At 42.6% G+C, this 13,651-nt stretch overlaps 1 protein-coding gene across 1 annotated transcript in view; it reads left to right on the top strand.

Annotated features, from left to right (window-relative positions):
- Positions 1-13,651, top strand: part of vsx2 (visual system homeobox 2) — a 72,437-nt gene that overhangs the window by 55,973 nt on the left and 2,813 nt on the right. Inside the window, exon 4 of the mRNA XM_060829001.1 lies at positions 11,558-11,738. Coding sequence (XP_060684984.1) covers positions 11,558-11,738 — 181 coding nt within the window. The remainder of the gene's footprint in view (positions 1-11,557; positions 11,739-13,651) is intronic.

Here is a 13,651-nt window from a genome sequence, read left to right as displayed (position 1 = left end):
AAACTACCTCGAGGGATAGTTTTCAGTAAAATTAATTTTGCCTGTTTAAAAACTTAACTATGGTGTTTTCTTTTTAAAGTTGGAGCCTAATAGAATTCCTTACCCCAGCCCATCGCAGAATCCCTGTAGTGTGGGCACAGGCCATTTGGCCCATCGAGTTCCATGTCAGTCGGAATTGAAAGCAAGTCTCAATTATTGCTGTTGTAAAAACAAACCATTTGGTTCACTCATCTCCTTTAGAGAATTAAATCTGCCATACTTACCCAATCTGGCCTATACATGACTCCAGACCCACAGCAACGAACAATAAATCTTGATCCCCTCTGAAATGGCCCTAGCAAGTCATGCAGTTCAAGGGCAATTAAGGTCAGGCAGCAAATGGTGTGATGTCTATATTTCATTAAACATACTCTGTTAAAAACTGCAGCGAACCCTGAGCTGGAAGGTTTAATTCCCATGCCAGATCATTGAGAGTAAGATCCAATGGCAGCCCATGTGCAGTGCTGAGGGAGTGCTGCACTATCAAATGTGCCATCTTCTGGATGAGATGCTAAACTGAGGTGCTGTCTGCTTTTCCAGTTGGGTGCTATGGCACTATTTTCAAGAAGCTGAACTGGGGAAGTTTGACTGGTGTCTTGGCTGAACTCCTGCACCCGAATCCAAGAGTTTATTGAATGTAGCAGCATACTGTGTGCAGAAATCTCTGGTGCTTGCCCGATATCACAGCAATACTGACACTACTATTTTTTTAAAAAAATGTTTCATAGGTTGTAAAGTCTACTGGGATGTCCTGAGGTTGTAATGCAAATCCAGTTTAAAGCTGCCACAGTACAATATAATTCTGCCTATAGTACCCAGCACAAGGCTTTAATTGGTATTAAAATAAATTGGTTCCTGGTACTTGAGGAAATCCTGTTCTACTTGTATTGATAAAATGGATAAAGTGTGATGATAAGTTTTAGAATTAGGTCCATGCTAGGACAAATGACGTTTCTACATGTATAGATGCCTTGGATATTGGGATACAGAGAATGAGTTTGCCAATGGTATCAATGTAGTGAGGATGACACCAGTTGACTGCAACAGAATGAAGCAAGGCTAGAAGTATGGGCAGACAAGCAGTGAATGGAACTTAATGCAGAGAATCTATAACAAGGGGATGTATTATGACAGAGGTGATAGAGACAATGTAGTCTTAATGGCACAGTTCAAGAATGTCTCTGGATAGAGGGACCTGGGAGCAGTTAGCAAAGTAGAGAGGCTTTTGGGCTTCATAAATAAAGATGCTAGGTAATGGACTGGTCATATTATTGCTAGACTATCAAGCCAGAGACCCAGGTAATGTCTTAGGTTCAAATCCTGCCATAGCAGCTGTTAGAAGATGAATTCAATAACAAGGAAGAATTAGGAGCTTAATGATGACCTTGAATCCATTGCTGATTGTCAGAAAAACCCATCTGATGCACTAATGTCCTTTAGGGAAGGAAACTGCCATCCTTACTGGTCTGGTAAAAAATGAGGTCTGCAGATGGAGATCACAGCTGAAAATGTGTTGCTGGTTAAAGCACAGCAAGTTAGGCAGCATCCAAGGAATTGGTCTGGCCTACATGTGACTCCATACCCACAACAATGCAGTTGACTCTTAACCGCCTTCTGGCCAATAGGGATGGGCAATAAATGCTGGCATAGTCAGTGATGTCCACATCCTGTGAATTAATCTTTAAAAATGAGTAGAAAAGCAGCAAATTTATGCTAAACTTTTATACAGGTCTGGTTAATCCAAAAATAAAATGTGTCCACTTCTGTCGAGTTACCACACCACACAAAGTATGTGTTGATCTTGAATAGTATGCAGTGGTTTATTTTAACCAGAGTAGTCCCAGAGATGGGGGAGTTTATCTACAGCATTAGTTTGGAGAAACTGAGATTTCTCTTCAAGCAAAGGAGCTTGAGGAGAGGTTGAATGGAGACATGAAAGCTTCTGATAGGTTTAGGTAAGATAGGTAAGGGAAAACTGTGTTCCCATCAGCTCATGGTGCAGGGAAACTGGGGTAAGCTTGCAAGAGATAGAAGGAAGAATGTAAGGAGGTCTTGTTTTTAAATGCTAACCATGCAGGCACTCTCAGTGGAGCTGAGCAATGATTTCAAAAGGAGCTTGAGTCTTTGAGGGAAATAAACTACAGGGTTACAGGAATAGAGAGGGGGAAATGGAGCTGACTGGATTGTTCTACATGAGCCAAATGACCTCTTTCTGTGCTGTAATGACTCTCAGAATGGCAAGAAGTGCTTGCAGAAGTTTGTATTCTGCTATTCATAAAATATTACATTTACTGTTAATCTAAATCCTCATTTGCTCAAAAAGCTATATTGACCAGCAACTTGAGTTAAGATATTTGAATTGATTGTATGCTATTTAGATACAGTGGGCTACTTCAATACAATGGGCCTGTTTAAATATGATATGCTTTATAAATATGGTGCTATTTAATTTTATAAAGTGTCAAAGTGGGCGAAGATGATAAATAGGGCAATTCTCCTTTCAGCTATGCCTTGCATTTTGAGCAACACTTGGCTCAAAGTTATGAATTATGATTGGCACAAAATTCAAAGTGCAAATACAGTTCAATCTCAACATCCTGTTAAGATTCATTAACTGTTTGGATGGTGTTATCATAGGTTAGGACAATTTGGCACCCATTTGATTATATTATTTCGCTTCTCCGAACTGTGAGTATATGCAGTAGATTACAGCTGCAGTGCTCGGAAAATAAAACTAATACGTCTGGCAGAAAAGCTGTAGTTCTTATCCATTTTGCTGTTGAAAGTACAAGTCCCTGACCCTGTGACCTCATCCCTGGCTTCTCATCCAGCCAGCTGAGATTCAACCTTATGCTCAGTGGGTAGATCATTCCTGGGATTAATCCAATCATGTTTGGACAATGAACTTGCTGAATATTTCTTTAATTCATTCATGGATTATGGGTGGTCACTGGCTAGGTGAGTAGTTATTACCCTTTTTTAATTCCAGAGGGCAGTAGGGAGTCAACCACAGTGCTGTAGGTCTGGAGTCACATGTAGGCCAAACTAGGTTAGGATGACAGATTTCCTTTCCCTACAGAACATTTTGTGAACTAGGAATGATTTTTGGCAATGATCATCAACGATTACATGGTCACTATTATGCTAGCTTTTTAATTCCAGAATTTTAACTATTCAAATTTCACCATCTGCCATTTTGAATCTTGAAACCATTTTCCCCCAAACATTTTCTTGAAGTTCTAGTTCAGTGACATCATCATTATACCACTGTCTCCCCAACTGCAATTGTCAAACACATTTTGATGGGGAGATCAAGATGGAAATTAAAATGGTATTGTTGGAATAGAATAATTAGGGATAGTCAACATGGCTTTGTGCATGGGAAATCATGTCTCACAAACTTGATTGAGTTTTTTGAAGAAGTAACAAAGAAGATTGATGAGGGCAGAGCAGTAGATGTGATCTATATGGACTTCAGTAAGGCATTTGACAAGGTTCCCCATGGGAGACTGATTAGCAGGGTTAGATCTCATGGAATACAGGGAGAACTGGCCATTTGGATATAGAACTGGCTCAAAGGTAGAAGACAGAGGATGGTGGTGGAGGGTTGCTTTTCAGACTGGAGGCCTGTGACCAGTGGTGTGCCACAAGGATCGGTGCTGGGCCCTCTACCTTTTGTCGTTTACATAAATGATTTGGATGCGAGCATAAGAGGTACAGTCAGTATGTTTGCAGATGACACCAAAATTGGAAGTGTAGTGGACAGCCAAGAGGGTTACCTCAGATTACAACAGGATCTGGACCAGATGGGCCAATGGGCTGAGAAGTGGTAGATGGAGTTTAATTCAGATAAATGCGAGGTGCTGCATTTTGAGAAAGCAAATCTTAGCAGGACTTGTACACTTAATGGTAAGGTACTAGGGAGTGTTGCTGAACAAAGAGACCTTGGAGTGCAGGTTCATAGCTCCTTGAAAGTGGAGTCACAGGTAGATAGGATAGTGAAGAAGACGTTTGGTATGCTTTCCTTTATTGGTCAGAGTATTGAGTACAGGAGTTGGGAGGTCATGTTGTGGCTGTACAGGACATTGATTAGGCCACTGTTTGAATATTGCGTGCAATTCAGGTCTCCTTCCTATCAGAAAGATGTTGTGAAACTTGAAAGGGTTCAGAAAAGATTTACAAGGGTGTTGCCAGGATTGGAGGATCTGAGCTATAGGGAGAGGCTGAACAGGCTGGGGCTATTTTCCCTGGAGAGTCGGAGGCTGAGGGGTGACCTTATAGAGGTTTACAAAATTATGAGGGGCATGGATAGGATAAATAGACAAAGTCTTTTCCCTGGGATCGGGGAGTCCAGAACTAGAGGGCATAGGTTTAGGTGAGAGGGGAAAGATATAAAAGGGACCTAAGGGGCCACCACCCTCTGTCTTCTACCTTTGAGCCAGTTCTGTATCCAAATTGCTAGTTCTCCCTGTATTCCTTGAGATCTAACCTTGCTAATCAGTCTCCCATGGGTAACCTTGTCGAACGCCTTACTTAAGTCCATATAGGTCACATTTACTGCTCTGCCCTCATCAATCTTCTTTGTTACTTCTTCAAAAAACTCAATCAAATTTGTAAGACACGATTTCCCACACACAAAGCCATGTTGACTATCCCTAATCATTCTATTCCAACAATACCATTTTAATTTCCATCTTGATCTCCCCATCTAAATGTGTTTGACAATTGCAGTTGGGGAGACAGTGGTATGATGATGATGTCACTGGACTAGAACTTCAAGAAAATGTTTGGGGGAAAATGGTTTTCACGCAGAGGGTGGTATGTGTATGGAATGAGCTGCCAGAGGATGTGATGGAGGCTGGTACAATTGCAACATTTAAGAGGCATTTGGACGGGTATATGAATAGGAAGAGTTTGGAGGGATATGGGCCGGATGTTGGCAGGTGGGACTAGACTGGGTTGGGATATCTGGTCGGCATGGACAAGTTGAACCGAAGGGTCTGTTTCCATGCTGTACATCTCTATGACTCTATGACTCTACCAGGAATTAGAGGAAAGAGCTGAGTAAAATTATATCATTAAGGAAGCAATGCCAAGCGAACTGATGGAGCTGAAGGTCCTCAATAGTTTCCCGGTCCTGATGAACTTCATCCTAGGTTCTGAAATGAAGGGGCTAATGTTGGTGTTAACTTTCCAATATTTGTTAGATTCTATCTGACTGGAAAATAGTAATTCAAGAAGGGAAGGTGACAGGAAACGGAAAACTAAAAGACAGTTAGCTTCATGTTTGACCACCAGGAGCCTGTAGCAGTGGGAGAATTGGTTATTAAGGAGGTTATAACCAAGCCCTTAGATAAACTTGAGGCAATTGGGAAGAGTCACCATGGCTTTGTGAAATGCTTAAACACAATTTCCAAATCCGCTGGAATCCTTTGAAGGAGTAATGTCCGTTTTGGATAACAGGGAACTCGTCAATGTACAGTTCTTGGAAATTCCAAAAGAGATTTGGCAAGATTCTACATAAAAGGTAATCGAGCAAAATAGGAGTTTGTGGTATTGGGTGTAACAAACTGGCATGGATAGAAGATTGGCTGACTGGCAGAAAAACAAAGTATGCATGAATTGGTCTTTTTTAGATTGACAGGACGTCAAAAGTAGAATCTTGCAGGAAACCATGTTGGGCCCTGTACTTTTTCCAATTTATATCAATGACTTTGATGAGGTGACAATGACCTAACCAGAATGTAGGTGTATGTCGACTGAGGGAGGAAATATCTGGCAGATAGAATACAATCTGGAAAAAAATATGAAGTTGTTTGTTTTGGCAGGAAGAAAAGAGAAGTGTTATTTGAACAGAGAACAACTGCAGTCGGCTGAGGTGCTGAGGGACCTAGGTGTTCTCATAATGAGTCTCAAAAATATCAGTTGATTAAGAAGGCAAATAGAGAGAAATTGAACATAGAGTCGAGGAGTCATAGAGGTGTACAGCATGGAGTCAGCATAAAAATAAAATATTATGCTTCATTTATATAGGCATTAGTGAAGCTATATCCTTGATATTGTGTGCAGTTTTGGTTTCAATACTTAAGGAAGGATGTAAATGCATTAGCAGAGGAGGCGTTCTAGATTGTCATATAGAATGAGTGGGTTGTCTTATGAGGAAACGTTGCACAGGCTGGGCTTGCTTTTCACTGGAGTATAAGGTTTGAGCAGTGATTTAATTAAATTGTCCAAGATCCTGAATGGCCTTGACAAGGTGGACATGGAAAGGATGCCTCCTGTTATGGATCAGTCTAGAACTGGAGAAATTGTTTTCTGGACAGAGATGAGGGGAATTTTTTTGGACATTTTTAGACATTAGAACTCTGTCTGAGAAGTTGACAGAAGTTGAGTCACTGAATATTTTTAAGATGGAGATAGATTCTTGTTAGGGAATGGAGTCAAAGGTAATGAGGCTGATAAATGGACATGTGGAATTTGACAAATAAGCTTACTGAAGAGCAGATCAGGCGTGAAGGGTTGAATGGCCTATTTCCATAAGACCATATGACATAGGAGTGGAAGTAAGGCTATTCGGCCCATCGAGTCCACTCACTCTTATATACAGATTTGTATGTTCAAGAAGGAGAGGCCTGTTTACTCTGTGCCTGTGTTTATTCAGGGATTCCATGGACTGTGCTGATTTCACCTGACAATTTGACATAGGCTCATTCGAGTAGTTCTCTTGGTCCATTGTGACCACCTGGAGCCGGTAGCAGCTGGAGGTAATTTACCTTCAGGAGCAGCTGATATGATCACCAAACATCCAGGTTTGGCCTGGAATCTCCACCAATTTATTTTTTTAATTCACACGTGGCATGTGGACGTTGCTGACTGGGCCACTGTTTATTGCCTGTCCCTAGTTGCCCTTGAGAAAATGTCTTTCTTGAAGCTCTGCCATCCATGTGCTGCACATAGACCCACAATGCACTTAGAAATGGAATTCTCGGATTTTGACCCATTGACAGTGAAGGAACAGCGATATATTTTCAAGACAGAGTGTTGAGTGGCTTGGAGGGGAACTTGCAGGGGCGGTGTTCCCATGTATCTGCTGCCTTTGTCCTTCTGAATAAAAGTATTCATGGGTTTGGAAGATGCTGTTGAAGGAGCCTTGGTGAAGAACAGTCTTTAGGTCACTTCTGTGTGCATCCCTGGAGAAGAAAGAGACATTAAAGAAAGGTTTGCTTCAGGTCTTTCAGGAACAGATTTAATCTCAGTTGGCAATACAACACTGACTGCCTGTTCAGAGCCATTATGAAGTGGGTACAGAGTGAATGCAAGGGAAGGAGGTTGCAGGGTACAGGGAAAGGGGGCGGAGTGGGAGTGTATGTGGTATTAATAGCTGCAGCCCATTTCCTGGAGAATTAAGCCATTCAACCCTTCAAGTCTGCTTGGCTATTCACTAACATTATAAATGATCTGCTTATTTGTCAAACTCCACAGTTCCATCTATTCCATACCCGTTCACCATCGATTCCTTTGCCTAACAAAAATTTGTCTACATTTGTATTAAAAATATTCAGTGGCTCCACCTCTGTTACCATCTCAGACAGTGTTCCAAAGTCACGAAATGCTCAAATCCCCTCAAGTTGGCTATGTAGTAACAAATCAAAACACATGCAGACAGAGGGAAAATCTTCCCTCAGAAATCCCGTGAATTTTCAAGTATGGCGGTGGGAGTGTATACAGCTTACGCACTGCCCTCTAAGGAGTTCCACTGTCATTCACAGACTGGTTCCCTCTCCCCTGCTTGTTGAGCTTATCACCACCAAATGTGGGTTAGGAGCATGGTACATGGCGAGGTGGCAATGCACCTGAGGGGTGTGGGTTGGCAGTGCCAGGGCTGATGAAGCCAGGCTGGGGTTGAACAAAATGGGTTGCTGGCCTTGGTGCTGAAAGAATGTGAGTGAGAGTATGGCTACAGGTTGTTTGATGTCCATAACAGAGAGGTACGGAGGCTGCCAAGTGGAAGAGAGGGAGACTGAAGGTAGTCAGAAAGCTTCAAGGGGACAGGCAGATTGAGGCAAAGTTGCAAGGAGAGGGGAATGGGAAGAAGCCACAAGGAGTGGTGGTGGAGGGTTGTCTTTCAGACTGAAAGCCTGTGACCAGCGGAGTGCCACAAGGATCAGGGCTGGGTCCACAACTTTTTGTCACTTACATAAATGATTTGGATATGAACATAGGAGGTACAGTTAGTAAGTTTGCAGATGACACCAAAGTTGGAGGTGCAGTGGACAACAAAGAAGGTTACCTCAGATTACAACAGGATCTTGATCAGATGGGCCAATGGGCTGAGAAGTGGCAGATGGAGTTTAATTCAGATAAATGCGAGGTGCTGTATTTTGGGAAAGCAAACCTTAGCAGGACTTATACACTTAATGGTAAGGTCCTAGGGAGTGTTGCTGAACAAAGAGACCTTGGAGTGCAGGTTCATAGCTCCTTGAAAGTAGAGTCGCAGGTAGATGTGATATTGCAGAAGGCGTTTGGTATGCTTTCCTTTATTGATCAGAGCATTGAGTATAGGAGTTGGGAGATCATGTTGTGGCTGTACAGGACATTCATTAGGACAGTTTTAGAATATTGCGTGCAATTCTGATTTCCTTTCTATCGGAAAGATGTTATGAAACTTGAACGGATTCCGAAAAGATTTACTTGGATGTTGCCATGGTTGGAGGATTTGAACGATAGAGAGAGGCTGAATAGGTAAGATTGTTTTCTCTGGAGCGTCAGAGGCTGAGGGGCGACCTCATAGAGGTTTGCAAAATTATGAGGGGCATGGATAGGGTAAATAGGCAAAGTCTTTTCCCTGGGGTTGGGAATCCAGAACTAGAGGGCATAGGTTTAGGGTGAGAGGGGAAAGATATAAAAGAGACCTAAGGGGCAACTTTTTCACGCAGAAGGTGTATGGAATGAGCTGGCAGAGAAAGTGGTGGAGGCTAGTGTGACTGCAACATTTAAATGGCATCTGGATGGATATATGAATAAGAAGGGTTTGGAGGGATATGGGCCAGGTGTTGGCAAATTGGACTAGATTGGGTTGGGATATCTGGTCACCATGGATGAGTTGGACTGAAGGGTCTGTTTCTGTGCTGTACATTTCTATGACTCTATGAGTGGGGAATGGGAAAGAAGCAACAAAGGTGAATTAAGAGAGAGAATGAAAAAGATTGCATGTGGGAGGAAGAGGAAAGGAAATTGGAAGGAGGAGAGAGGCTGCACAAAAAAGAAAGTGAAGGTTTTTAAATCTACTAACAAAGGAATAATTAGCTAACCAAGAGCCGGGAAAATAGGAAATCACTGCGATAATGAATTCCTTGCAAATAAATGTGGAATCTTTAGCTTAGTGTTGCGAATGTTGAGGAGCTGCTATATGGAACAGGAATGTATTGATTGTTATTGTAATGAACACAATGTCAATTGTTAAATTTAAATATGAAATTATAACCTGAGATGCAGTGAAAATGCTAGTACCTAGCAACATACGAGATAGGAACAAGGAACAGGGTAGGCCATTTGGACAGTCAGGTTTGTTCTATATCAATTCACAGTTGATTATTTACCACAGCGCTACTTGCCTGCACCACTCCCCCAACCTTTGTTGTCTTTGGTTTTTAGAAAACTATCCATTTCTGTCTTGAACCTACTCAACCATTGAATATTCACAGGCCTCTGGGGTCAGGAATTCCAAAGATTCACTACCCTCTGGGTGAAGAGGTTTCCTGATGATCTCTGCTTGAAATGGCCTACCACTTAGTCTGAGATTCCGTCCCCTGGTTTTAGACTCACCAGCCATGGGAACAATCTTGTCACCATCCACCCTTTAAGAATTTTCTATAAGTTCAATGAGGTTAGCCATCCCACCATTCCTCAAAGCCCAAGGGATGACAGGCCCAGTTTTCTCAATTTCTGCTCACGTCAATCCCGCCATCTCAGGTGATTAATCTGGTGAAGGTCTGTGGGGCTTCCTCAATGACAAGTGTGATGATTAGATTAGATTAGATTACTACAGTGTGGAAACAGGCCCTTAGGCCCAACAAGTCCACACCGACCCGCTGAAGCGCAACCCACCCATACCCCTACATTTACCCCTTACCTAACACTACGGGCAATTTAGCATGGCCAATTCACCTGACCCGCACATCTTTGGATTGTGGGAGGAAACCGGAGCACCCGGAGGAAACCCACGCAGACACAGGGAGAACGTGCAAACTCCACACAGTCAGTCGCCTGAGTCGGGAAGTGTATTCTTCCTTCGGTAAAGAGACCACAACTGTTCACTATACTCCAGGTGTGGTCTCACCATAGCTCTGTACAAATGCAACAAGATATCTTCACTGCTGTGCTCAAATCCCCTTGTGATGAAGATCAAGTTACTGTTTGCTTTTCTAATTGCTTACTGCACTTGTGCACATATTATAGACCAGACCAGACCAGACCCCCTCAAAATCTTGTTAGAAGGCAGCCTAGACCCTAACCTTTTCTTATTCTTAAGGTAAATGTCAAGACGTGTTCCAGGTGCAATTTACTTGGTCAAACTACTCAATGTTATGCAAAATAGAATTTATTTAAACACTACAGTTAAAATGCAACAAAAGGAGGAAAAACTTAGAATGACTTAACTCTATTGGAAAACTTAACAGAATGATAGATACAGTAACTATTACTACTCATCAACTGTTCTAGTATACTAACTCCCATAAACACATCCTTTGGCAAAAAGGTAAATTCAGAATAATTGATTTGTCTCACAGGTAACCGAGCAGCAGAGAGAAACCCAGGCTTTTAGCTGTAACTGAGAGAGGGAAAAGATCGTTCCTACTTCTTCAAAGCTTCAGCAGCTTCTGCCCTGTTCAGACTCTAACAGCAACTACTTAAAGCTAAACCTAAATACTGGAAATCCTGTTAACAGAGCTGGCCACACCCAGCCAGGCTACTTCTACTGTTTCAACTTTTAAAAAAATCCAAAGCCTCCCAAGCTGTTTACTTTATGGGTTTTCATTGGCCAGCTCATAACCTCTGTCTTAAAACCTCTCATAAACAAAGGACAAAATAACCTCTTAATGCCACAGCATTGTTACACACTTTTAGTGATTCTTCAACAAGAACAGATCTCTTTGGAAACCTTTGCCTCCCAAACTCTCACCACTTAAAGTCTTCTGCCTTACTGTAGTTTCTATCGGAGTGAATAACCTTGCACCTCATCTCATACTAGCCTGATTCAAAGTATTTCTCCACTTTTTAAGTCGCCTCTTTTTGGTGCATCTTTTGGATTCTGTCCTAATATCTCCTGTAGTGGTTCTGAATGAAAATGTTGCCTGTAAAGAAATAGTCAACAAGGACAGTTTTGCTATGTTAAGGGAATTGGATAATTGCACACTATTGTTGTGAGCCTCAGGCAGGTAGTTTGCGTTTATGGCTGGCTGACGTTACTGTTTAACCCTGTCTCTCACTGCTCTCCCTCCCCCACCCCATCCTACAGGTCTGGTTCCAGAACCGCAGAGCCAAGTGGAGAAAACGGGAGAAATGCTGGGGCCGCAGTAGCGTCATGGCTGAGTACGGGCTGTATGGTGCGATGGTACGGCACTCCATCCCACTGCCAGAATCCATCCTGAAGTCTGCAAAGGATGGCATCATGGAATCCTGCGCTCCGTGGCTTCTTGGTAATTATTTACTTACCCGCATCACAGCAACAATGCCATTACAGAACTAGAGGGTTAAAATAAAGATCCATATGTTGGGGGGACTGGGCTTCATGTGTTGAGTGGTGGATTTGGCTGCAGCAGATAATGCAAAAAAAGACCATTTAGCCCATTACTTCTGTGCTAGGTCTTGGAAACAGCTGTCCTGTCAGTCCATCTCCCCCTCTCTTCCTCTTCAATTCCCTTTTGAAGGTCACTATTAAATTTGCTTCCACCTTCATTTCAGGCAGTGACTCTCAGATCTTCATAACTCATTGTGTACTAAAGTGTCTCCCCCTCTGATTTTTTTCCCAATTATTATTTGACATTAAAGTGGCTGAATGTGACATCTGTGACCCCCAGCAAGCCAGGAAGTGAGGGTTGGGGGATTTGGAGGAAGCTCTCCTCTGTTTAGTCATATCTGGCACGTAGGGAGATAATTGTTGGAGGTCAGCTGTCTCAGCTCTAGGACACCTCTGGAGGGGTTCCCCAGAATAATGTGCTAAGTCTGCAGTCGCTTAGACAATGGTGTCTCACAGAACCAGTAAAATAGGAGCAGGAGTAGGCCATTCAGCCCTTTGAAATTGCTGCATTGTTCAATATGATCATGGCTAGTTATCCAAATCAGCGCACATACCCTTTGATCTTGTTAGCCCAAAGAACTATATCTAGCTCTTTGAAAACATTCAATGTTTTGACTTCAACCACTTTCCTTGGTAGCACATTCTACTTTCCTTGCATCTGGTAATTGCACAGTGTTCAGCACCATCTGTACCCCCTCAGATACTGAAGCAGCTTGTGTCCACGCACAAGATCCGGCTTGGGCTGACAAGTAACAAATAACAAATGGCCACCTCCAACAAGAGAGAATCTAAACATCCCTCCTTGATGTTCATTGCATTAACATTGAGGCCATCAATATCCTGGGGGTTACCATTGACCAGCAACTTAAACAACACCAGCCATATAAATACACCAAGAACAGGAAGAGGCTAGAAATTCTGTGGGGCAGCCAGCTCACTTCCTAACTCCCCAAAGGCTGTCCACAATCTCCAATGCAGCAGTCAAGAGTGTGATGGAATACCCCCACTTGTTTGGATGAGTGTAGCTCCAAGAAAGCTTGACACCATCCAGGACTTGATTGGCATCCCTCCACCAACATCAAGATTCATTCTCTTTATCACCAAGCTACAGTGGCAGTAGGGTGTACTATGTCCAAGTTACACTTCAGAAATTCACTACGGCCCCTCCAACAGCACCTTCCAAACCTGCAATCTTTACCATCTAGAAGGACTAGGGTGGCAGAAAATTGGGAACACCATCACCTGCAAGTTCCCTTCCAAGCCCCTCACCATCCTGACTTGGAGATATATCACTGTTCCTTCAGTGTCACTGAGTCAACATTGTGGATGTCCTTACACCCAAGGATGGCCATAGTTGAAGACAGCAGCTCACAATCACCTTCTTGTGAGCAATTGGAGATGGGCAATGCTCACAACCCATGAATGAAACACTGCCTTTTGGTTACTGACTCTCCTGATTCTAGAAACTGTTTCTCCTTATTTTATTATAACTCCACGTACAGCCCAATATTTACAGGACAGAGCATGATATTGATGTCTATACAAGTTTTGAGAAGATTTGTAGATCATGTTGAGGCTCTGGATGTAGGTTGCTCACTGAGCTAGAAGGTTCATTTCCAGACATTTAGTCACCCTACTAGGTAACATCTTCGGTGGGCCTCTAGGCAAAGCACTACTGATAATTCCTGGTATTTATATGTTTGTGTTTCTTTTGGTTGGTGATGTCATTTCCTGTGGTGATGTCATTTCATGTGGTGATGTCATTTCCTGTTCTTTTACTCAGCGGTGGTAGATGGGTTCTAACTCGATGTG

This window comes from Hemiscyllium ocellatum, chromosome 8 (assembly GCF_020745735.1).
Source record: "Hemiscyllium ocellatum isolate sHemOce1 chromosome 8, sHemOce1.pat.X.cur, whole genome shotgun sequence".
Lineage (NCBI taxonomy): Eukaryota > Metazoa > Chordata > Chondrichthyes > Orectolobiformes > Hemiscylliidae > Hemiscyllium > Hemiscyllium ocellatum.
Note: the sequence above shows the minus strand (reverse complement) of the source record. Positions and strands in the feature narration are given on the sequence as shown.